The 27,405-nt window shown below is 44.9% G+C and overlaps 1 protein-coding gene across 1 annotated transcript in view; it reads right to left on the bottom strand.

The window, feature by feature from the left end:
• The window catches only part of LOC119172832 (glycine receptor subunit alpha-2), a 68,128-nt gene that overhangs the window by 32,803 nt on the left and 7,920 nt on the right, over nucleotides 1-27,405 (bottom strand). The window contains exons 2-4 of the mRNA XM_075884424.1: nucleotides 15,468-15,616; nucleotides 10,545-10,612; nucleotides 7,655-7,884 (exon numbers count right to left, since the gene is read on the bottom strand). Coding sequence (XP_075740539.1) covers nucleotides 7,655-7,884; nucleotides 10,545-10,612; nucleotides 15,468-15,616 — 447 coding nt within the window. The remainder of the gene's footprint in view (nucleotides 1-7,654; nucleotides 7,885-10,544; nucleotides 10,613-15,467; nucleotides 15,617-27,405) is intronic.

Raw genomic sequence — 27,405 nt, forward strand, 5'->3', positions numbered from 1 at the left:
GGTACCCTAAATGGCACCTAAGTGACCCCATCCGCAGCGCCCACCAATATTGCTCAAGGTTCAGCTTTCATTTTTGTTCGATTGTCAATTAAAAATCAATTATTGCGCACATCTGAGGCACTATAACACGTCAATATCATGTCTGTGTAATTTTTACTAGAAGATGCATACATAAGTAATCTTAGGGATCATAGCCTTTATAAGGCGCGAAGATCGGCTCCTGCTTTCAAGAATGCTTTCCTGTGGCATTCAAGAATTTGTCGCCGAGTTTTTAGTCCCATCGTGTGCCTAAGTTCTCAAGAAATCAGCAGATACCACCTTTGTGCTGGTGAGTGGACTTTTAAACCGTTTTTGGGACATTTTTACACGGCAACGCCACCGGAGGATTTAAGCCTAACCAAGGAGGCGATTGTCGCCGATGCGCCGGCCCGGCGCCAACGCGACTCAACGCTCTGCGCGTTCCAGGATCTGCAACTGAGAATGGAATACCAAGTAGATGGAGAGGACATCTCTGCAGAGGATTGCACGGAAGACATGGGTTGGAAGGAAGCCGAAACGAGACGCTCAAGGAATAAGCGAGCCGTGGTTAGCGTTCCTGCTGCCAAGGGTTCGACCAAGGCTGGCGTTGCAGGAGACGCTCGAGCCAGTCGTAGTAGGTATGACACCAAGCATACAATCGTGCGAGCTGGACGCATGCTGCCACTACCTAAGGACTTCAGCAAAATTGTGCTACGACCACGTGGAGGATTAAATATCTTGAGAATTGGCACTGGAGCCGTGGCAGACGCGATAGTACTGGCGGCCGGCGTCAAAAAGGAAGAGGCCATGCAGGACATCATCTGTTCCAACTTGCAGCAGGACATTATGGTGGCAAGCACTCCGGACCAAGACAGAGCTTCAAGATACCTCAAGGTCAAGCAAATTGATATATGAGGCAAAGTTTTCGAGGTTAGCGCGTACGCCGCGGCACCCCACGATACTTGTAAAGGAGTGATTCGCGGGATCCCCGTAAGCGATACTCAGGACATTTTGACCCGAAAGATTGTGAACGCGAACAACCCGTTCGCGCTGCAGGCCAAGAGAATCAAGGACACCGGGACAATCATCATAGCATTCGAAGGACACAAGGTGCCCAGATTCGTGAGATATTGACCTTCACTTTTGCAGTGCTCCCTTTACCGCAAGAACATCGAAATTTTTTACGTCTGTGGAAAGCTGGGACATCAGTCTGACGTCTGTCCGAACCCAGCTGAAACAATCTGCAGAGGCTGTGAGATCAAGAACCCAGATAGCCTGCACCAGTGCAATCCAAGATGTAGGCTGTGTGACGGTCACCATCCCACGGCAGAGAAGGAGTGCAAGAACAGGTTCTTGGTGCCATACGTCGTCAGACGCAGACGCTGGGAAAGATCGCGAGCAGCCGCAGAAGCCCGGGACGCATCGATCACATCGAGTCCAGACATCAACGACAAGCAGCTTATTCCAGCCTACGGGACCCAGAGCATCCAGACTACACAAGAACAGGAAAAGCGCCCCACTCCAGGGGGAGGTCGCGTTCAAGAAGAGGTTCTAGACCCAAGGCCCGCTCCCAATCACGGGGGCGCTCGAGTTCTCAAGGTCACCATCAGGGTCGGGATCAGCCTGGGCGGCACCCGAATGGCCAGCTGCCTGGCGTTCAGTTCGAGATCACGGCTTCACACCCGGGGAGGACACCTGCAGTTACTTCGAAAGGCAGCTGGGCTGAGCGAGTGCGCAACGGCGGGGCAGAGGTGATGACAGGTAAGCTGCCAGAGCATGATAGAATTGCACAGCTAGAGCAAAAAAACGCGAGACTAACAAACTCGAATGAGAGGCTGTCAGCTGAGTTAAAGGAAATAAAAATTCTTCTCACTAAGCTAACCAGCGCGCAATCTTCACAGCCAATGCCTCAGCCAGTTGATGTCCCTGTGGCTGAAAACGTGGGGGACTCGAGAACCACGAAAAAGAGGACAGTCATGGCAGAACACGTGGAAGCCAACCAAACGACCATGTCAGATATGAAAGAGGTGTTTGACACGCTCAGCAAAGTAGTAGCCAATTTTAGCGAGCAGATTGGTAGGCTACGATCAAGCGTGGCGGCACTGGAAGAGCATATGACTTTGCGCATTACAAAGGTCGAAGCATATTCACAACACAGCAAGGCCTCCTCATGCACCAAGCTCGCCCCTTCGGCCACCAATACTAGTGGTTCCAAACCTGTCGACAGGTGCAGCATCAGGCTCTGGCCGTCCGTGTAATAACCATGATTTCATATCTGGCAATGGAACTGTAGAGGTTACCTTAAAAAGAAGGCAACCCTGCCGCGGTATATCCGGAGCAGCCAAGAAAAGCCTCATATTATATTATTACAAGAGACCCTTTCACCGCAAGCAACGTTGCCTGGATTCCGGCCTGTAATAGGGGATACTGAAGGGAGGGAAGTCTGCACCTTCGTATGCAACAAACTAACGCACGTAACCCACGACCTCAAGATAGAAGCAGGCTGGTTGGAACACGTCTTGGTAGAGATCGTGCCGGGTACCAGCAACCGTCAGAGCATTTTCATTCTTAATATATACAGCAGTCCAAAGGAACAAAAGCAAGGGTTCAAGACGGTTCTAAAAAAGCTGTTAATATCGCCGCGGAATGTCCACTCGTCATAGCAGGTGATTTCAACGCCCCTCATCATACATGGGGTTACAAGTACAACGCTTGGAAAGGAAATCGACTTTGGCAAAGTGCCAGTGAACTTGATCTCACCCTAATCACAGACCCAGCCTACCAACAAGGCTTGGTACATGTTGCTGCAGGGATTCCACCCCGGACCTTACATTTGTAAGAAACATCAAGAAGGCCCAGTGGATGAACCTTGCTGTAGACCTAGGGAGTGACCACTGCATTCTTGCCGCTACCTTTTCCGTGGAGCGTAAAAAGCAGAGAGAATTCCACTTCACAGACTGGGATAAGTTCAGGAAGATAAGGATGGAAAGGGAACATGATGGCCACAGACAAGGCTTGGAGCAGTGGGTCAACAGATTAAAGATGACATCAAATCCGTCTCCTCCACCATTACCACAGATTTTCCGGTTGAAAGAATGGATAGCCGGCTCGCTCATCTTCTTGAGGCAAAGCAAGCACTACTGAACCGTTGGAAAGGTCAGCGCCTGAACCGAAGACTGAGGAAGAAGATAGCTGAGGTAAACAGATCAGTCGAGGAACCTTGTCGCGCACTATCGAGGCAGCAATGGGATGAAATCTGCAACTCCGTCGATGCTCAGATGCGCAATGGCAAGACATGGAATATGTTAAAGCATCTCCTCAACGAAAACACCACCAAAACAAATCAAAAGCATGTTATCGCTCGAATTTTGCATAAAGAGATAGGGCGCACTACAGAACAGCAAGTTGTCCAGCAGCTCGTGCATAAGTACCTCCCAATCAAAAGAGGATTGGCACCACCAAGTAGACAGTACCAGGGAACGCCAAATCCAGGTCTTGAGGGCGACTTTAACATCGAGGAGATCAGAAGAGCCTTGCATGATCTCAACGGCAGGTCGGCCCCTGGCCTGGACGGTATATCAAACAAGGCCCTGCGTATCCTTGATGACGATTCAATTGAAACCCTGAGGGATATGATCAATTCAGCATGGAAAGAAGGCAGGGTGCCAGAGCAGTGGAAGCTGGCTAGCAAGATCCTTATTCCTAAGCCAGGAAAGCCCCCTAACTTGGACAACATGAGGCCAATATCCGTGACATCATGCATCGGCAAGGTCGCAGAACATGCCATACTGCGCAGGATAAACAAGTACTTGGAAGATAACGACATATATACACACAATATGGTTGGAATCAGGGCAGGGCTATCCACACAAGATACATTGAAGCTTATCAAACACCAGGTCATTGACAATGAAACCAGAGACGTGAGAGCCATTCTGTGCCTAGATCTAGAAAAAGCGTTTGACAACATCCACCACTCATTCATACTCGAAGCAATTTCCAAATGAAGCTTTGGAAATTGCTGCCTTTGGAAATTGCTGACCCTCTGGATGGCATCCCCTTGATTTGTACCTCCGTACAAATCAAGGGGATGCCATCCAGAGGGTCAACTCCATCAAAGTCTTGGGAATGCTGATGGAGTCTACCGGCGCCAACAGCAAATCTATAGCCAAGGTAACTCGGAAAACAGACAGTGCGGTGCACCTCATAGGCAGAGTGGCCAACAAAAGAAATTGGATCAAGGAAGACAACCTCATCAGGTTGATGCATGCGTTTGTTCTAAGTCACTTCACATACGAGGCAGCAATGCACAACTGGTCAAGAGCAGAGTCTGAGACACTGAATGTGCTCCTCAGGAAAGTTATCAAGAAGGTCCTGGGCCTACCCATACATACCAGCACCGAGCGTCTGCTTGAGCTTGGCATACACAACACGCTCGAAGAAATAGCAGAAGCCCAAGAGAGAGCACAGTTTGCAAGGTTATCTACTACAAGGTCGGGGAGAATGATCCTGCAGGAGCGGGGCCAACACCCAACAGCAATCAGACGCAATTACAATGATATCCCTGACAACATCAGGGAGACTATCACGGTATCTCCTATACCGAGAAACATGCATCCAGAACACAACGTTGGAAGAAGAGTAGCGAGGGCCAGGACTATACTTCGTCAAGTCTCAAACGAGGAACGAGAGGTCGTATTTGTTGACGTGGATTCCTACGCCAATGGGAAAGCGTTTGTGGCAGTGGTAGTCGATGTGGCTGGCCATGTCATCAACTTAGCGACGGTCAAGACGAAAGACCCAATCATTGCGGAACAAGTGGCCATCGCCTTAGCACTCAAGATGGATAACATTGAAGTCGTCTACAGTGATTCCATGGCAGCACTACGGGCGTTCGCCAAGGGGACGGTCTCTGAACAAACGCTGAGAATACTGCAAGGCAAGAACATAACACATCAACTTCTGAGTTGGTTCCCAGCTCACCTTGGACAAATCAACGATTCCCCTCCCAATCTCAACGAAGCAGCACACGAGGCGGCGTGAGAACTCTCCAACCGCGCCTCCCCGGGGATGCGTTCTACCGGTGAAGGGGATAACCGGGAAATTCTTACAACATATAACGAGCTCACTAAACATTTCTACCTGTCTAGAAGGATTTTCCCTCCACCTCACAAAAATCTAACCCAGCCCCAAGCACTTAGATTAAGGTTTTTGCAAACGCGGATGTACCCTACTTTGAAAATGTTACACATCATGTACCCTGACCTATACCCAAGTAATCTTTGTCCACATTGTGGGGAAATAGCTTCATTAGAACACATGCTCTGGCAGTGCACCAAATTCGCTCATTTATCGCACGTCACCTCTGCCAGATGGGAGGCGGCAATCCGCAGCTCGTCCTTGGCAGATCAGCTCTGGGCTGTCCACCAAGCCCGCGAGGCGGCTGAGGAGCTTGGCATCTCAGTCCCCACGTGGGAGCTGCCCGCAACACAGTGATCTGTGTTTTGGAGGACCAAATAAAAGTTTATCCAATCCAATCCAATAGCCTTTATAACGCTGCGCTGGCCATGCAACACTTTCACGAAACGGCAAGAGTTTCCAACGCTTTGCCAAGGCGACATGGTGTTGGCATGTACCCGTCACCTTGAGTTTCACACCTTATCACCTCAGAGAAGGGCGCGTGCGGCGCGCGCCCCGTTTTCCAGGATAATTGCCAGATAGCGCTCATGTCTCGCATGTGACGTGACTTGATGCGCTCGTTCGTATACGCTGCATACTCGTGGAAATCTAAAGCAGCACCTCCAGAACACCATTCACATATTTTCTTGCAGAACATCAAATAAACGTTTTTTTCGCTCTCTCCAGACGCAAAACTATCGTCTTTCGACGACATTTGCGGTGTAACATACAGATACGGGGACAATTTTTTTTTAACTGCGCACGCGCAACAGCTGGTGAAACCACTGTCAGAACGCGGTAGCGCGTTTCGACCTGTGTGACCTGTGAGGCTGGATGAGACTCTGTGGTTACTCCCCATTAAACTCTCTCAACAATTATTTGATGACGTCGGGGAACGAGATTCTACAGACGCGCGATAAAACAACGCGTTGTATTTTAGCCAGAACGCGCTCGCACGTGCTAGCGCGTTTTTCCTTGCATAAACGGCTGTGCTCCTCCCGTGCTGCTTCTCATCGGCTCATGGTTTCCTTTAGCGGGAGATAGTGTAGTTTTTCTTACTTTAGCGCAAAAGCTCAACTAAAAAAAAAGCAATAGTTTGGCTTCGCTGTAGTGACCGGGCGTTTCGCGGGGAGCAACACGTGCTGATGGTATAGAAATCAAATAAGCGCAGTATTAGTGTACATGTAACTTGAACCTACCGGAACGGAACAAGAAAAAAGTAAGAACAGTGTAGAGACCTTACAAATGTGCACTAAAACACCAATTTATCTTTGTGTATCGGAGTGTGGATTTCTAAAAAAGTGTATAATGATTTAGAGCACTTGGTGCTATGGCAGGGCAAAAGCCGTCCGAGGTTATCGATGGCATCAATGTGGCTAGGTGTTCGAAATGTGTGTTTAGAAGAAGTGTTAAATGAATTAAAGCCCCTGATACCCTACTATAGGAGAACAGAACGCCATCCTAGGGAAACGGAATGATTTTGTTTTTAGAGCAAATGTTTTATGATTTAGAACACTGTACTCTACTCTGCGACAGCAGTAAGCTGTCTCATGTGGTGAGAGACTGATGTTCTAGAAGACAAATTCTGTTTAGAAAAAGTAGTGAACTATTTAGAGTACATGGTACTCCACTACGGGAGAGCTGCAAGCCGTCCTTAGGGCCTAACACTTGATGAGGCCGCATCGAAAAATGTTTTGCTCGGGCAGGAAGACCCCTTGAGCCAAGGCATTGCAAAATTGTGTCTTTGATTTCGCGAATTGAACTACCACTGGAGCACCTCATTTAGCTTAGTTTAGCTTATTATCATTTCCAAGCTTTATAAATTGTTTAGATGCTTTATTTACTTTCCTATCGTTTCAGCGACACTTTCATTGTCTGTACAGTCACTTTGACAGTCACTCGCAGACACCCTTTATTTTATGATGGTGCATACGAAGTACCCTTTTTTTAGAAATTTTAATGATGCCAGCAAAACATATAGAATTAGTGCATTTTCGATCGGGTGTGACGTCCTCAGATGAGTATGCCAGAGTCGGGGCAAAATGAAAGTTACGAGAAGCGCCAGACTGTGAAATTACAAATTTCACAGTCTTTTAGGGGCGAAGCTCCTGAACGCGTTGGTTGTGCAACTCCGGTATGTAGTAGCCACTTCTCGTTTTAGTCCTTCGAATGTCCGTTGGATGGTGGTACCTGTATAAGATGAATATAGGATGAAAAGTTGCGAGATGGTGGTATTTGGAGTGTTGACTAGATGGGCAGATGGATGGACAGACAGACGAACATGTGGACAGAAGGACATACAGACAGACGATCGGATGGATGGACGGATGGACGGAAGCAAGAATGAACAAACGCACGGATGGGCGGGCTGACGTATGCTTTGCTCCACTCATCATCATTCACTCTGCGGATATGCTGTGAGTTTTTTTTTTGCAATTCGATATGTCCTCGCGTTCACCTCATTGTGTAGTAGACGTCGCCATCTGGTGTGATGTCCACCAGTTCATTCGGCATGGTGACGGCGTGCTTGCGTGCACGCTTGGCGTTCATGAAGTACAGGTCGGGCTTCCAGATCTTGTCCGCAATCTCTGCACCGTTCAGCCCCACCGTCCGGTTTACTCCAAAGCGCCGCAGGTTGAGCCTCGGGTCGTGCCATGACTGTTGCAGGTGAATGTCCAGGTCGTAGGTCTGAAGCGATATTGTTGTGGCAGTTAGATTTGACGCGCGTTATTAATCCACAGGACATATTTTGCGTCCTTGTCAAGCGCTTAACCACGCCATTCGATTCGTTGGCCTAGGTTTCACTGTTAGACACTCCTACACTTGCTCAACTTTGACTCCAATCTTCGTTTTTTTTTAAATGCGGTGCATTTCGTAAGGTCTGACCACACAATTTCGTTGCAGTGCGTCACGCGGGGCTTTTCGACGTTGCGCTGTGCACACTCTATACATAGAGAAAGGACGCGTGGCCAGGCGAAGTTGCGTGCTCCCTCTCTTCATATGGAGTGGTCACGACGCCGCCTCAAGAAGCCCCGCGCTGACGCGCTCCAACAAGTGCATGTGGTCAGGCCTTTAGTCACACGATGTCAGGCTTCAGCGTCGGTGGCGCTGTCCACACCTACACTACGCATGCTTGCTTCTCGTGCTGAGACGCACATGCTTACGTCTCGTGCCGGCCCAGGAAGACACCCGCAAAACTGTTGCTCCAGGAGCCATCAAAGGACAAAACATCACCTGGTGTTCAGCAAGCTGAGCATGCGCAGTGAGGATGCAGACCACTCCCCCGTACTCCTCTCCCTCGAACGCTGGAGCATGCGTTGAGAATTAAGGCAAGGGTGGCTTTTCTTGGCTTTCGCTTGACTTGACACATTTCTTGACTCGTTAGATGCGATAGAAGCAACATTACCTTCATATAGCAGTGGGGCACAACGCAACATCAGAGTTCCACCACTATTTGAAGGCAACGCTTCCCCTTCATCTACTAAATAGAAATAATAAGGACGAAATAGCAAATAAGCATTTTAAACCACACCAAATTATAGAACATTCATACGGGCCACCACTCTACAACGCTCTAGTTCCCCCAGTGGAAAGATGCGGTCGACTTTTTTTGTGCTCCAACTACTCAGTGCGCTGAAGTGTGTTCATAACAGCTAAATAAAGTTTCAAGCCGCGCACTAAAACAAGTTGTAGTAAAGCGATGAAAGAACAACACAGCAAAATGTGGTGAAATAATTTTAAAAGCTGGCAAGATAACCAATACTACGCAAAAGTAATCATGCAATTTCATACATAGCAAGCGTAAAAAATACTAGAGAACTCTGCATATATTTCAGTATAGGAATGCTAGTACTTAATACGCTAACAGGGCAGTTATCACAAATTAGCTTTGTTCGTCACTGGTAAGAAATGAAACAACATAAAGTGACCTTAATCGCTAGTCAAAAAGGAGAAAGGAAAGAAGATACTTCTAACGAATGTTTGTAAAATAGGCTAGTTGTTTTCATTGAGAGGTATTATCTATCATAAATAAGACCAAGAGAAAAATTTTATATGCGCAATCATTTGCTACATTGAAACAGTTTAACTTTACTGGGAAGATATGATGCTGGTTGTATATTTTCAGGCGGCCTCAACGCTAACTTCTTATGCATCTGTGCCTGATCTCAAAAAAGCATCCAGCTGGGTAATAAAAGTGTTCAAGCTTCGCCAGCGAGTATAATTTCTTCTCTATTTTGTTAAAGCGCAAACACTTTCACTATATTTGTAGTTAAAAAAAAAGCTTCTGGACAGAGAGATATCAACTATGTTTCTGTTCACTATCGATTAACGGTTACTTTTTCTACTACTGTTTCTACGGTTTCTCTACCGAACTCAAAGTGTGATCCTCAAGTAAAAATGTGTCATTATAAAACGCCATTCGGCGAAACGCGTAACCTGAAGAACCCCCCTATTCTCCAAGTTTGCTGGTGTATCAACATGCCTCCAGGAAGGAGAGACAGGCCGTCCTCATCTTTCTGTCCAGTAAACAAGTGTTCGGTAACCCACGTGGATCCCGTGGCTTTGCGTAGTATAATGTAATTGAAAGATGCCCTTAACTGTGGTCAGTTGGTTAGTTTATGGGGCGTAACGTCCCACAGGGATTCAGGTTTTGAGGCATGCCTTACAGTGTAAGGCTTTAACGTGCACCGAGACCCTTCATCGCACGTACCTGTTGATCAGGTTTTTTAGACGAAGCACAATTACCAAACAAACTTTCGTTACGAAGAACTATGCTACTTCTACAAGACTAGCAAAACGCTATAGTAATTCGAACTGTAGTACAACCTCTCTGAAGACCCTTGTATCCTTTCGCCTCCATCAAAATGCAACCACCGCGGCCGTGACAGAACTCATGTTATTGGGTTCAAGAGCCCGGCACCATAACCAGTGAGGCACAGTAGTAGCGTTCCTCAACTATGAGTCGTGTTAAAAGTTGGCAACAGTGCAGAAAACACACGAAAGGCAAGAGACGATCAGCCATCAGCTGTATACCTTAAGTAATAATGATATTATGTTGGTCTTTACGTCCCGAAACTGGGACATGATTATGAGAGACGCTGTAGTGGAGGGCTCGGAAAATTTCGCCATCTGGATTCCTTTGACGTCAACTGACACCACGCAGTGCACAGGTCTCTACCACTTCGCCTCCATTGAAGTGTGACTGACGTGCCGGGATCGAACTCGCGACCTGAGGTTCACCAGCAGAGCACCTTAGCACTGATCCACCGAGGCGTGCAGCATTTAGCTAAGGTAACAATCTGGCTAGATTTACAGAGTAGAAATGTAAACAGGTAACAGAAACTCACCAGTTTGTTCGTGTTTATTGGGCCCAACGTCATGATGTACACACTTACTCGCACTGACGTCGGAGTACCTGTTGAGTTAAAAGAAATATAAGTTTTCCGCGTGCAAAAAACATGTGGTTGTAACAGCAGCGGCGGCTGTTGCATTGTTTAGCCCGAAAAGGTGCTTATCGAACTCTTTACTTTTCAAACTTGTGAGATGGCGTCGCGATAATTTACAAGAAATAAATGACACAAAGACCGTATAAAGGAAAACTGATTACGAAACTATTTTTGGTTGTGGGACTGGTAGTACTCGACAATATAGGGTGCCCTCGCTAACTATTGCGAGTGAAAAATTACGGCGATGTAATCTACGACGACTCGGCCGAATGTACGTTGTTTACTATTTTATATAGTGATGTAACTTTTGTGTTCTGATTGAATCGTCTTCAAGGGGGGGGGGTAGAAAAAAAGTGCCGCCATATCCACGAAGTGAATGATGATGAGTGGGCGAAGCTCCGAAGGTAAACCTGGTAAACCCAGAATCCTCCGTACATTTTGCCCACTCGATTTTATTACAACGCTCCCCCTAGCGTACGCCGCTGCACTAAATTGAACGGTTGCCTTCATTTCAACAATGACACGTGCCATATGTGACATCATTCCTATTTTATAACATCTCACATCTTTCATCGTCAACTTCAAGTACCACCGTCTGGTTTATAACACCTTGCATTTTTTCATCATCAGCTACAAGTAACGCCATCTAGTGAACACTGCAAGAGCTAAACGAGAGGTAGCTATATACAGTAGAGTTATTGTATATGCTACCTTTAAGTAACATATACAGTAACTCTATCATGCAGGGGATGGTACTGCCATCTAGCGAACACAGCAAGAACTAAACGAGAGGTGGCTACATACAGGGGACGCTGGTCTGATAGCTTTAGTGATAGCTGTCGGAACGACAGCTATCAGACACAAAATTCTACAAAGAACTTCCAACTGACCCGACTCCCGAATTGTGAAAGGGAGATAGAAGTAACCCTAAACAATCTCCGCTGGGACGAGAAAATTACCGGCAAAATGTTAAAAGCAATGTTACCGGCCCATTCTGTTCCCTGTAGATTCTATTTGCTCCCCAAAATAAACAAGGCAGGTAATCCGGGACGTCCGATAGTATCCAGTAACAGCACATCAACAGAAAATATATCAGAATTCATAAATTCATTAATAAAAAACATCCCCCAAATTTTCCCTATTACCTAATGGACACAAACCACTTCATCTGCGAAACTTCAAGTCTCGACATCCCAGGCGGCAGTTTTCTGGTGACCATGGACGTCTGCTCACTGTACACCAAGATACCCCACCATGACGGAATAGCGGTTATGGTTTCTGAATATGTAAAATCTGACTCATCAACTAGTGTGAGTGGCGGGGTACTGTTTACAATTCTTGAACTTTACTAAATTATAACCATTTTGAGTTCAATGGCAAGCGTTTCCTTCAGGTCAGTGGCACTGCAATGGGCACGAAAATGGCCCCAAACTTCGCGAGCACCTTTATGGCTTCACTTGAAATCCCATTCATTGAGGGACGCACCTTGAAATCTTTCTACTACAGAAGATATTTAGACGATATTTTTATGATATGGAACCATGATGAGGGAAGTCTTTTCCGCTTCATAGAGGATTTTAACAAGTGCCACCCGTCAATAAAGTTCACGCACAAAATTTCCAAAACTAGCATTAACTTTTTGGACGTCACTGTCACGATCTAAAATGACCGCTTGTCAACAATCTTTTACAAAAAGCCTACAGACCGTCAAATGTACCTACATTTCAACAGCAGCCACCCAAAGCATTGCAAAACGGGTATTCCATATTCTCAGGCCTACCGGTACCGAAGAATATGCACCGATATGCGGGAATATGACAGACACGCGGAACACCTAAAGCATTCCTTAGTGAAACAAAATTATCCGGAAGACATTATTGACGATGCCATACTACGTGCTCACAACGTGAACAGGAATGATATAATTAACGAACCAAACAGAGTATCTAAAACGACTTCCCAAACAAACCTTGTACTAACTTACTCCTCATCAGCGCCACGAATCAACAAAATACTTCCTGCCATTTACACATAATCAGGCAAAGCAAACGACTAACTTCTATCTTCGCGAAGCCACCTCACGTGGTGTACCGCCGGGATAAAAATCTAAAGGACATTCTTGTCAGAGCAAAAAACAACCACCCCCAAATTTCAATCAGGGTGCCATCCCTGCGGAAAAGCTCGATGCAAGGTATGCCCACAGATGGTCACAACACGTGAATCCAAACCGAACTTTTCGGATTTCAAATTCTGCATAACTGAAAGCCTTAATTGTGACTCCAGTAACGTTATATACAAGCTACATTGCAACATCTGCGGACAAGAATATATCGGCCAATCAAACACGCCATTTCGGCTGCTGTTCAATAATCACCGGTACCAGGCCACTTCACTGCCGAAGCTACCTTTATCTAGAAGTCTGCGCCTGCCAAACCACAGTTTTGAAAATATCAGCGTAACTCTTTTGCAGTCTGGTTTCTCAAACAGACGCGAGCGTGAACAGCGTGAGGCATATTTTATTTTTAAATTTCGAACATTAGTAGCCGGCATCAACGAGGACCCCGGAAAACTCAACTGCCTCCGAGAAGTAAGCCAGGAGGAAATTGGTGACAAAGATTGATAGCTGGAGACCATGCTTTTTTCTGACTGACTCGTACGTGTACACTGTTCTTTCTTGTTTTTTTTTCGTTTTCTTTCTTCCTTTTTTCTTTTCTTCCTTTTTTTCTTTTTTCCACATGCACATACAAAGTGTGTACGTTCACCTACCACTTGATGACCATTGAAGGGAAACGGACGAAGATTAAGGGTAAAAAGAGCCGACTGACCCATTAACGGGAAACCCTTCCTTTACGCACGCCGCATGCCGACCGACCCATTACGGAGAAACCCTTTCTTTACGCACGCTGTCACGGACCATCCCGGCACCGTGGCGACAATCTTGGGTGGCTCGACACACGTCGAGAAGTGAACAGCACGTGATAAGAACCGTATGTGGACGTACACGGACAGTTGGTTTCGTTCTCAGTGTTGACAGTGGTTCTTCCTCTTTTTTACTTTGTTTCTTTTCTTTCTTTTTCTTTTTCGTCTTTCGAAACAAAAAACAAAAAGGGGGGAGAAAAAAGACGAAAAAGAAAAAGAAAGAAAAGAAAGAAAGTAAAAAAGAGGAGAACCACTGTCAACACTGAGAACGAAAAGAACTGTCCGTGTACGTCCACATACGGTTCTTATCACGTGCTGTTCAGTTCTCAACGTGTGTCGGGCCACCCAAGATTGTCGCCGCTGTGCCGGGAGGGTCCGTGACGGCGTGCGTAAAGAAAGGGTTTCCCCGTAATGGGTCTGTCGGCATGTGGCGTGCGTAAAGGAAGGGTTTCCCGTTAATGGGTTGGTCGGCTCTTTTTACCTTTAATCTTCGTCTGTTTTCCTTCAATGGCCATCAAGTGGTAGGCGAACGTAAACACTTTGTAAGAGCCGACCGGCCCGTGATGCACGTTTTGCGAGTGGTAGCATGTGCAAAAGTGGGCATGTCACACGGTATTCTTCTGTATTCTGCGGGCATGTGTAGTAAGCAGAGAAACACTAATTCTCAACAGATACTAAGTTAAAGACTGTTTGAGCAGATGTTTTATAAACTGGTCGACAACTTTGTCATTGGAACATTTTGCCCAGAATCATTGCGGCAATATTACTTCAGAAGCTTGTCAATTAATCATATAAGAAAAACACAAAAATTACTATAACCTACTCCTTGTAATAGCAAGCAACCTATACATTTGGCCACATCATAATATAGTGCTTCGGCATATTTTTAAACTCTTACTAATGTTAGCATGGGGTGCCCCGTATATAATTTGTCGTAATCATGCCGCACTTATGACCATCCACGATATTTAACAAGTGTTTGTTCCTCCTTTAAAATATAGCTATTAAATGAGGGCGAAAATGACGGATGCGCATGTTTTGTACATGGGTAGAATCGCCTCACATTCGAACTCTTTGTGTTGTCGCGCAATACTGAGATTAGGCATCGGTGCTGTATCTTCAGACTCTACTTTCTAAATCATGCCATCGAGCTTGCCTGACTCAAAAAATGTCTTAAGCAGCTCGATACCACATTTTACACCATTGTGGGTGTCAAGGGTCAATAGACGTTTGTGGCTACCAATATATTTGGTGTTTGTACGGTCCAACTAAAGAAAACGAAAACAAAAAAGCAGCCATTCTAGAGTTACGCCATATCACCAGTGTTAATTTTTTTCTCTATTTTTCATCTTTATTGTGCTTGAGACGCCTTTATGATAAAGGTTTAGTTTGTTTGGGAATATTCGAACACGAAAGAGCATATAGCTCATTTGTTGAAATGCACTTGTCGAAGCGGCATACCCCACACGAAATATTTTCCTGCTTCAAATTCCCAGAAATTTAACTTCCCCGTAGGACTTCAACCACAGCAGTAATTGATCTCAGTCTTATGAGGCAGACAATATTTGACGTATCTGCGGAGAATGCCAAATGTTTCATAATGTTATCGCTAAGTTCACGTGACATATACGAATAAGTCATTGTCCGTGATTAAAGTTTATGGAGAAGTGTTTTCTGGCACTTACACTTTGCAAGCGTGCGTCTACATTTCGTGATAGAGAAAAGGTGGTCTTTATTTTAATAAATATTATGCTGAGTGCGAAGTGTAGGAATCGATAACGATGGCACAAAAATTTTACTGCTACTGCACTGAGTATGCTTCGCCACAAGCTAGGGTATTTTTTTTCTCGGTGCGTAATTTCTGTGCAGCCTAAATTATCCTTACGGTATTTTATAGTCACGTGCCTTTGTTGTTCATCGGCCAGGCAGTCGAGTCGTAATCTCCAAAGATTTTGTCCAGATAAGGAAGCCTGTACAACTTGTCACCAGGCGGATTGGCCTGTTTTGTGTTTCCCCTTTCACTGGTCCAGAAGTTTTTTGAGACCAGCGCATTGCTGAAAATCAGGGAGAAGGAGAAAGATACGTTAGGGAATGTTTTAACGCAATTAAAGGGACACTAAAGTCAAATAACAATTAACTTCAGAGTTAAAGCTCAATCTATGACAACATATAAAACGACACTATTATCAACAGTAGTGCCCAATTTACCGAGAAATTGAGGTCAATGCCCAAAAATACGTGTACCGCGGTGAAAATTTTCAAAATGATGCCGATGACATCATACGAACCGCCCAGAAGTAATAACTAGTAATGAATCTAGCTGCACTAAATAAAGAACCTTCCGTGAATAAAGAGACGCAATAAAATGCTGCCTGTTCGCTCATGCTTGATTTGAGAAAAAAAAACGCCGGACGTTATTATGGTGAATGGCGCAAAGGGTTCGAAAATTCCGTTTTCGCGTGGTTAAACTGAACCGCTCGTGCCATCTAGCGGGGCACAGTTGAACCAAAACACGTCTGCAATCTCGGAGCCAATGGCAGGAAATTGATCAATGGCAGTTGTTGCTGCTGCGGCTCTCGCTGCTTTTGTTCTATCTACTAGTGTGGGTGACCGTGCAGTAAAGCCGGGCAGCGTTGTGCACAGCAAGAAGGACGTGAGTCGGTCCGCTTCTCGAGGCGGGTAATTTTAAGTGCGCTAATTTGAGGCTGGCCACTAAAACGTGATTTTATTTCAAAATAAATCCTTTCTTCGCATACAAGTAACACTACAAGGTTTCTGGACCGCTATTTCAACAATTACCGTCGACTTAATAGTTGCCTTAGTGTCTCTTTAAGCCTTCACCGTCACGTTAATACGCATAGCGTTGCTTGAGTGAGACAAGTATTTAGGAACAAAAGGCAGGTATGCATGCCGTAATCAAATGACGAAGTGCTTGTGCCAGATAGCGGCGTGGCAGCAATAGATGTGCGTGAAAGTACATCCTGATTGTCTACAACTGTCATGTAGTGGTCGATGTAAGGAGCTTTTTGTGAGAACAAAGGATCCTACGTTGTTTCATGAGTTCGCATACGATGACTAGAAGACGAAATCCATCTTTTGTTTCTTCCCTGTCAATGTAATTTTTCGAAGGCTTTCCGCTGCTCGCGTGGTTAATTTTGCATTGACTCTGTGATCGGTCCCTTCTGACCAAGCGATGACGTCACGAGAAGACGTCATCATGTGTCGTCATGACGACGCCACAAAGTTTAATAATATACGGGGTGTAGTGGCTCCACTACAAGGTTTTCACATGGCAAAACCACAATTTGGTCATGAGGAACGCTGAAGTGTATGGCTGCGGAAATTTCAAAGATCTAGTATTTGTTAACGTTCCACGACAAGGCACCGTACACGGAACTCTGTCATTTCACGTCGTCCCAAATTTGGGTGTATGGGACGTCATAATGACATCCCAAGGTAACGTTATCGCGTGATGGTGTTTTTGTTTGTTTTTTTCGCATAACCCGCGCTGGCGCTGCCAACCGCCAACTTTCGCGTTTGATTATGCGTTCAAGGCCTCATTATATTGGCGCGATGCAAAATTGTGTACCGACAGCCAAGTAACACGCCTATATTCGGGATTTTACCGCTAGTCATCGTAGGGAACTCTGTATTACTTATTTCTAGGTGAGGAATGACATGGACCTCAGGCTATGGCTATACACGTTGTTAGAAAGCAAATGAACTTAGGAATCTCGTTTGATTCAAACGTACCGAATTTCTAGATATTGATGTTTACCTGTCATAACAGCGGCCAACTTTCGTGTTCTTTCAAGATTCGAAACGCTGCACGATATATGACAGTATTTACTGTATCTCAATTGCTGGGAAGTTTCCGATAATGCTGGCGGTCTGCGGGTCAGATTGCCCGAGCAGCAATACTGAGTCAGATTGTCCGAGCACATATTCAACGTAAAGGTTCTCGAACTGCGCCGCTTCGAAGTTTTGTACCTACATTTAGAATTTGAAAACGAGGAAGAAATCGAGATATTAGATGAATAAAAAACAAACAGGCGCGACACTGTCAGCAGTAAAACAACTGAAAGGGCTGATAGTATAAGCTCTTCTGGCAGTGTTTCATCGCTGTACAACGCCATGTAGCGATGACGACTAGAGTCTTGCTTCCGTTTCGGTTAAGGTACTCGTCTGCTGACCCGCAGGTCACTGGATCGAATCCCGGCTGCGGCGGCTACATTTCCTATAAAGTCGGAAATGCTATAGGCCCGTGTGCTCAGATTTGGGTGCACATTAAAGAACCCCAGGTGGTCAAAATTTCCGGAGTCCTCCACTACGGCGTCTCTCATATCCATATCGTGGTTTTGGGATGTTAAAACCCACATATAATTTATAAATTGCTTCTATTTCATTACTTCTGAGAACATATGTGAAAGAAACGGTGCATCCATAGTTTCATTGTTTTTAATGTTTCGCGTGCTGTTTGGTGTATTGATTGCAACTATTCGTTGTATCAGCACTTCTGTAGACGGCCTTTTCAGATGAGCAATAAATAATATTATCCCGAAATGAATTATTGGTATGGCTCTAGACATAAGCGTGAGCATGAAGAGGGCAGAAGGGACTGTAGCCACCCTCCTCGTCCCCTCGCCTCCTAATCAACTGAAGGGGGCGCCCGAAGTCTGCTTTATGCCTTTACTGAGTCGTATCTTCCCATAGTTATTTAATGTGAAGGGATATGACACCGTAGTGTTTTACAACAATAACAGCCGATAAGTGTTTATAAGGCCTTTTTACCGCTTAAAAGTTAGGTAACCATAGCAGGACGTAGTGGGAATTACGTCATCGATTCATCTTTATCTTTATCCACTGCGAATTTCTTTTGAACGACCGATGGGGGTAGTAGAGGTGCGGCACTGACTTCTCACTTCCCCGCTAATGAAGGACCCTGACATGCCTATGGCTCTTGATGCAGTCTCACTACTCGTACTTGACACTAAAGTGATAATTTAGGTTTTCAAGAACGTTTCTTGGGCATCGAGTGGCCTCAGTTCTACAGCGTAAGCACGTGCTGCTAATGGCCATTCGTTACAAGCTTAATCCAATCTCGCAAATTCGAGATATGCATTGAGCCTTCCCGTTCAACAGAGAGGCCTATTTAATACTATTCGCCGGTGACTCTGTACTCTAGCCATGACAGTTGGTGCCACGTTGTCGCAATCCATCCCGTTCTTCAGGTATTCCGGCTGAAGTGGCTTAATTAAGAGAAGGGCAGTATGCAACTATTTATTAATATTTACAGCGCCCTCTGCTTGAAGAAAATATAAGAACCGGTATGGAACATTCTCCGGCTACACTTCGTTGCTTCATTAATTCATATACTTAGCTTTCAAGTGTTTGCCCTTAACCGACTGGCTGAAATTGCAGTTATTTAAGTATCACCGAGCACAAATGAGCGCGCTTACGTTGGTCAAATATTAAAAATCCTAGTATGCTTAGCCAAGGAAAAAAGTAATGTGGTGTAATGCAACATTGCTAACGTGGCGAATTAATCCGCGTGTGCGAAATCTTGAACAAATTTAGCAAACATGAAATGAATATTGACGACCATTCGTTCGTGTAATGTGAAGTAATGTTTCCCGATGCTACCAAGCTCACAAGCAAATAAGTATTTCAAAAGAGCCCCCCCCCCCATTTCCCTCCCCCCAAAAAGCGGTGAAACTTTCGCGAAAAAGACCAAATTACCAGACATTTTACTAATTTGTTCATCAATAGAATAGTTCGTTAAAAAATTAAAAAAATGTCACTCATTTAGGAATGTGAGTTCATAGTACCATATTAATTATTTTCACAACAAAAATATGCGCAGCTATAAATCAAACCAGCCATTTGCCATGTATAACATTTATTATAGAGTAGTGTGCTGCAATCGGTTTAATGCATGCTTGGCAGTGCATGATTAACGTTACTTGTCGATTCCCCTAATGTATGTTCACGGCTGCTCGATCTTTGAGCGACCGTATTACTTTTGACTTCAGCACTCAACTACTCAAGGTCACCGAGAAACGATGCACTGGCGATAGTAATAATGAATCTGAAATAACAATATTGGCTTAAAAATGCAGCTAATGCCAAGAATTGCTACAAAAGACTGGAAATTCAGCAAGCGACTCGGGGAAAAAGGAAGCTCAAATCCGCCTATTATAAAGCAGAACCGGCCACTCTGGTACAAAACCACAAGAAAATTCACAAGTCCTTGAGGAAATCTATCCATATTTTTTCTCAACTTATCCTCTCTATATTCATAATTGTGGGTTTTTGCTCCGAACGGGTGGTTGTTAGTTTATCTTTCTAAACCCTTCCGCCACTTCGTGGGATTCTACAGTACCGATGCGCAAATTAGCAAACATAAATTTCACCATATATAAATTCCACAGCGATACTTCAACGACTGATCGTGATCTACGATGTTGTTGTTTATGACAATCTGGTGGAAACCTTCGTGGACGCAATATAGGTGTCATGGGACTCTGCTTCTGATGCCACCTTTTGTTGTCCAATGTTTGCCATCGATTATGATTTCCGTTCGTTGCAGAGTACGTGAAATCTTTCTAAAGAGCTAATACTCCGTGCTTGATTGCGAGAGGACATTTTTCTACTTACGTCAGTTCTCCCAAGTAGCATCTTAATTCTAACCATCACTGCTTACATGATGTACGCAAACGAATCATATCACAAGATGCAACCTTGGCGGGAGTTAGACACGTATTGAAGTACACGTGTGAAAAAGAGGAAATGATTGAACATCAGAGAACTCACTAATTGTTGCTCTCTCCTTGTGCTACTCCGAAAACTGTCATAAACACAAGGGTGCAAATGTTTGACCACTCATCCAGTTGCGCCATCCTAAAGGCGCTTGAAAATCTCAGAACCATTAGGTGGCCTGCACTGCGGACAATTCATCATATGTAAAGACACGATGAGGAGACCTACACGCCACATCATTCTCACGCGTCACTTATCTCTTTAACGACGACACGTGCATCCTTTGATTGTGTAGCCTGTCAAAGCTACGATGGAACTAGGTTAACAAGGAGCGCGTTTAATAAGTGCGAAATGGAGCGTGAAATTTAGGGCTCAGATCGGAGAGAGTCTCAGTTTAGGTGCAGGGGTTAGCACATCTCGCATGAGCTTGGTTAAAAAGTTGTTATATGTAATGGACAAAACTAAAATCAAGAGATGTCTAATATAAAGGTGGCATCATACGTCTAAAGAAATTAGTTTTGTTTCAGATTATTCAGTTACAACAGTGCATGGTCAGACAAACCGCATGCGCTATGACAATGCAGAAAAAAAAACCATGCAGAAAAGAGCACCTTAAAAAGACCATGAATTTTATTTATGCATCAATAACGTATAAAAAGAGCTCCAGAAATCCGCCCCTGCCAACTGCTGTTCACAACATAATGGCCACAGCAACCTTCCCTTCCCCATAGCGAACCAAGGTATCTAGAAAACCGCAAATTGATGCCATGAAATTTACGGGGGTGTGGGCACTGCTGGTGCTCAACTTCACTATGTTTGCTGCATTTCCTCTGCTTTCGTGTTCGTTCATATTCAAGAGATGTTCGTGTTAGTTCATATTCAAGATATATGTTGCATAGGGCGAATACATACAAGAGATGTGTTTACACAGAAGTGCTACAAATATTCACACATATTCGGAGATTTCACGCAGATTGATTCACAGTGGTGCATGCCAATTTATGTGGGTAGAAACTTCCTCCTGTAATATACCTATAATGAAGTTTTTGAAGCATACTAGGTACACAGGAAGAAAGAAAATAAGCGAAAGCAAGAAATGAAGTGACATTGTGAGGGATTAAACAAACGTAATTGTGCGAGAGGGCATCCAATAATCCCATGGCGCAGATATCCACGCACGAAAACTATTTAGAAAAATTATTGATACAGTGGTCAAAAATTCAGCAAGCAAACGTATGCGGGTGCCTACATCGACAAATGTGGCCCCGGTTTAGTGAAGAGAAATAGAACTGAGGTAAAGAAAGATTTCCTTAAAGTAAGGGTGAGAGCTACGTTAAGGAAAAGAGTGAAATTCCACCGAAATCACGGGCAGAAGGACAGACGGTGCTACGAATTACATCTCTGAGTACAAACATGACCAATCACAAGCATAATGTAACCAGTTTCTAACAAAAAAAAATCATGCCAGCTTCGCAATATACTTTCTTTCACAACCATCGTTCAATACTTATACTTCCAAGGCTAGGGGTGAAAGCAAGGCACACGTTTGCGCAGTAAAACTTTGTTCCAGATATAGTTACCTTCAAATAGGCAGGGTTGAGGCATCTACGCTTGTTTGGCATGTCTGAAGTCACATCGATGCGAGACATGTTAATTATTCTTCGCACTGATGCCATGTGCCTTGATATTCTGCATCAGTAACCACCGCTAACTGAGGTTACATGTCAACATGACAGCGAGCATGCAGACGGAACCACCCTCTTCGATCCGAACTTGCGCATGCTACGGTCGCACTGAGCTGGCAGTCACAAATAAATTGTGCATTGAGATGGCTTTGTGTCCTGGCACGCTAAGGTCAAAGCGTCAAATACATTTTGCCGTTATTCGCGGGATAGCTCTCTGTTTACGCACGCGTACTAAGCCTAACACGCCGAGAATTTGATGACGATTCTTGGAAGGAGCTTGATATAGGCACGAATACATTGATGTAGAAGCATGAGCAGGATACATACTAGCGCCAGTTTGTAACTAACGAGTGACACAGAGCCCGGTGATGACCTGATAGATTTAAAGCGGAGGGCACCAGCTGTGATGGGTTCAGCCATTCAAAGATGCCATCTGTTCGCTTTAGGAAGGAGGCAATGGCTTCATTCACCCTGCGCACGTGGGCAGAGGCTATGAAGACGCCGAGAAAACGACGTGACGTGAATGAATACATGTGAAGGGGTTAGCTAATCACCGTTCCTATTGTCTAAGAGGTCATGAAACGGCGTTGAAAGAAACCTCTTGGATATATCTAAGAAGTTTCTTCATCACCGCTTTTTTCATTAGGCTAGGTGTCACTAACTCACACCTAGCCTGATGAAAGAGCGCAGCTGGGAGGCTTTGCTTGTTTTATTTTTCAGGGGTGAAGCTCTTTAAGCCGTGGATCATGCGTCCGCGATGTGTGTAGTAGTAGTAGTAGTAGTAGTAGTAGTAGTAGTAGTAGTAGTAGTAGTAGTAGTAGTAGTAGTGGTAGTAGTAGTAGTAGTGGTAGTAGTAGTAGTAGTAGTAGTAGTAGTAGTAGTAGTAGTAGTGCGTAGTAGTAGTACGTAGCCACCTCCACAGCCGGACTAGAGGAGCGGCGAGAGCACTCATATGAATTGAGAACGAAACCCACATATATTTATTATAAATAAAAAGATAGTTGTTTCTGGTTAAATAACCTACAGGTACAAGTATCGGTGACTTAATCTGCAGAAAAAAAAACTTGCCCTGAATTTGATGCTTATTTAAAAAAAAAACTAGTACCAGAAGAACGCACTTTGAGCCCTATCTGGTTGCCACATTGAACTCGCTGGGCGTAATGTCCTTGGTTTTAGCAAAGTTTATTGAGTGTTGGGCCACTGTTCCATGAAATAGAGGCAGCGAAAGGTTGGAACCAGACATGTAGCGCAGGCCGTAAGAAAGTGCGTACGTGCCGCTAGTCCAGCCGTGCCACCTCTCGTTTAGTCCTTGGAATGTCTGCTGGATGGTGGAACTTCTATATGAGGAATATATAATGAAAAGATGCGAGATGATGGTACACGAAGTGTTCACTAGTTGGACGGATGGATGGACAGACGCACGAACGGAGAGGCAGACAGATGCACGGAAGGACGCACGAACGGATGGACGAACGCGTGGATGGACGGACGCATGGACAGACGCTTGAACGGACGGATGGATAGCCGCACAGATCGACGCGTGGATGGATGGAAGCAAGAACGAACGGATGGACGGCATGCAGCGCAGACGGATTGACGGATGCTTCACTTCACTCATCATCATGCACTCCGTGCATATGCTGTAATTTTTTCTGTCTTCCGTCCCTTTCACTTTGTTTCTTCTACTTCTATTTTTGTCTTGTTCTAGTTCTTTCGTTTTAAACTTAACTATTTCTTGATTGATTGATTTGTGGGGTTTAACGTCCCAAAACCACCATATGAATATGAGAGACACCGTAGTGAAGGGCTCTGGAAATTTTGACCACCGGGAGTTCTTTAACGTGCACCCAAATCTGAGCACACGGGCATACACCATTTCCGTCTCCATCGGTGATGCAGCCGCCGCAGCATGAATCCAATCCCACGAACTGCGGGTCAGCAGCCGAGTGGTACCTTAGCCACAAGACCACCGCGGCGGGCAACTATTTATTTACTCGCTGGCTTTTCGTATCTTCATTTCTCGTTCTTCCCTTTCTTCTATTTTCATTGCTTCTGTTTCTTACTTTCATTGTTACGTTTTATCTCTCCTCTTCTTTCTTGCTCTATGTTGCTCTCTGTATATTGTTTAGTTTCAGCGTATGTTTCTTTGTATAACTTTCTCTCGTTTCTATGTGTTCCTTAGTCCTTCCATCTTGTTATGGCTTTACTCCCTTTAGTTCTCTATTTTATTTTCCTGTTCATTATTTTTATTTATCTCTTTTTATTGCCTTTTTTCCTCGCTCTACCCTCTCCACGTCTTAGTCTTCGTTTGACAACTACGCCAGTTGTACAGAATAGTGGGGTCTGCCCAATTCCTGTGGCGCATAACCACCTGCGACGATTCACAGGGTGTGTTCCATTACTCACCGTAGACGGCTAAATAGACAAATAAATGAACGGCGGCCATCTTAAGTCCATTCCAATTTTCACGTAGCTGGCAAAATAGACAGCTCTGAGAAGACCACATTGTAGACAAATATGATGCAGGCTACTTTGCTGTCTAAACAAGATGGCAGCACAGCGAATCACTCAGATAAATCGGATCTCGCCGGAATGGTCGTCTGCACACAAGCAGACGCTTCTCCGGACAATCACTGTAAGTAACGTTTATTCTTTTTTTTAGAATTCAGCACTAAATAAGAAAGAAAATACATATGTTACGTTTGTTTATTTTGGCTTTCTCTTCGTGGCGCGAGGTGGCGCATCGTTGCGCAAAAGCCGTCCAGACGTGTTCTGATTCTGGGACAGCATGGGCTCGGTGCTGTCTCCTAAGCAGTCTGCGTTGACTCTACGTGCTGTCTAAGAATGGGAACACAGCCGCAATTCACTCCAAGGAAGCGCCCGCCGGTTCGTTATGGTGATAGTTTTTTTTTAAATAAAGCATGCACTTTTAACAACTTCGCCGTTAAATGTGTATGCAGGCAGCTACGCTCAAGGGGTAAGCTGTAGGAATGGTCATAGAGTTTCCTAAGATTAGCTAGAGGGGACACTGGTGCTGTGATCGTTCAGTGACCATGGTAATATGGGTATGACATGGATTTGCCTACTGTTCGCGCTTGAGGGTGGCGAACGCACTTGTCGCTTCGTTTATTGCTGTGTTTTTGTTTTGTTTTTAAATCAGAATACAAACCTTTTTTCACTTCATGACCCGGTTTGAAGTGGTAAACCAAAAAGATCAAGGTGGTGAAGCGTAACTGCCGAACATTTGCCGACTGCTGTTTCGTGACAAAGCAGCTTCAAGCCACGCGAAGCCAGAACGAATGTAAAGTACGAAGACTATAGGCTGATCCACGTTATACCCTCGTAGTGCGTAACCACCAGTGGCACATACCCGAAACAGGTATAACATTTGACCTCCAAGGTGGTGCTGGTGAGAGATTTCTTCTGTGCGTTGTTTAACAATATAAAATAGTGCTCAATGTACATGCCAATGGCTGCTAATGGGGAATGAGAAACAGGAGTATTCAACTTTTAGTCAACGCGCACGCTGCGATCCCCATTAGCAGCCATTGGCATGTACATTGAGTACTATCGGACAAGAAAGGGTTGCTACATTATACTCGCTGGGTGTAACCTCCTTAGTTTTAGAAAGGTTTAGTGAGCGTTGAGCCGCAGGGCCATGAATACAATGAACTAGTATATACCATGAATGAATTCGAGGTGGTTAAAGGGGGGAAGCAGATACGAAGCGCAAGCCGTAAGAAATTAAAAGCTGAATCCTCCTGTCTCTCATTTCACATTAGCAGCCACTGGCATGTACATTGAGCACTATCTGACAGGAAAAGGTTGCTACGTTATACTCGCTGGGCGTAACCTCCTTGGTTTTAGAAAGGTTTAGCGAGCGTTGGGCCGCAGTGCCATGAATACAGTGAACTAGTATATACCATGAACTCGAGGTGGTTAAAGGTGGGAAGTAGACCCGAAGCGCAAGCCGTAAGAAAGTGTGCGTGTGCCACGTCTCGTTTAGTGCTTGGAATGTCCACTGAATGGCGGTGCTTCTATATGGGGAATATATGATAAAAAGATGCGAGATGGTGGGACTTGGAGTGTTGAATATATGGACGAACGGACACACAGACAGTATATGGATGGACGCATGAACGGACGCAGGGGCGGATGCATGAACGAACACAGGGACGGGCGCACGAACAGACGCATGGACGGTCACACAGACGGACGCATGGACGGACGAATGCTTCGCCCCACTCTCCATCATTCACTCCGTGGATATGCTGCCATTTTTTTGTGCTTCCCCGCAAACCGCGGGTGTTTTTCTCACCGAAATTCACGGATACCAGCGCGACGAGGCTGTGTTCGGTTGTCGAAACCTACGTATGTTTCTCGCACGTGCATGTGCTGTAAGCGATTTCGCTTAATTGTGTCGCGAGCTACACTCATTTCAGTGACAGCAGGCTGTTCTCAGCTGTTTGAAGACAATGCACTTTCTCACGTAAACGTTGCGCGGGTATTTTAGCGTACCTACTCTGACATTTGCATTTCGTACGCCCAAACTGCCACGAGCTGCGGGCTGGGGCAGCAGCGTCTTTTAAATGCGAAGCATTTCTTAGCGAACTTCGGCGACTTAGAGCGTATCTATCTATCTATCTATCTATCTATCTATCTATCTATCTATCTATCTATCTATCTATCTATCTATCTATCTATCTATCTATCTATCTATCTATCTATCTATCTATCTATCTATCTATCTATCTATCTATCTATCTATCTATCTATCTATCTATCTATCTATCTTCTATCTATCTATCTATCTATCTATCTATCTATCTATCTATCTATCTATCTATCTCTCAGTTTTCTTGGAAAACGAAGCACGTGGCTCTGATACGGGTGTGCGTGTCCGTCTCAGAGGTTATAAGGTGTAGAACGCAAGACCACGGGTAGGTGCCACCACCTTAGCAAAGCGTTGGAAACACCCGCCTTTTCGTGCAAGCGTCGCGTGGTCAACGTAGCGTGATAAGCGCTACGGTCCTTAAAATTACTTATGTATGCCTTTTCTAGTAAAACGCGCACATGCAGAATATATACGTGTTGTTATAGAGTCCCAGACATGCGCAATAATTGTTTTCAATTGACAATTGCAAAAGTATGAACGCTAGATCTTGAGCAACACTGGTGGGCGCTGCGAGTGAGGTCGGCCGTTTGAAGTACCCGGTGCCGTTGAGAGTGGACAAACAGAGAAATGTACAGACAGATAGACAGACCAATATTTTTGCGTTGAAGGTCCCCAACAAAGACTATCGTCTTTAAAAACAATTATTGCGCATATCTAAGGCACCAAAACAACACGTATATATTCTGCATGTGCGTCTTTTACTAGAAAAGGCATACATAAGTAA

The sequence above is a fragment of the Rhipicephalus microplus genome, unplaced genomic scaffold (genome assembly GCF_043290135.1).
Source record: "Rhipicephalus microplus isolate Deutch F79 unplaced genomic scaffold, USDA_Rmic scaffold_32, whole genome shotgun sequence".
In the NCBI taxonomy this organism is placed as follows: Eukaryota; Metazoa; Arthropoda; class Arachnida; order Ixodida; family Ixodidae; genus Rhipicephalus; species Rhipicephalus microplus.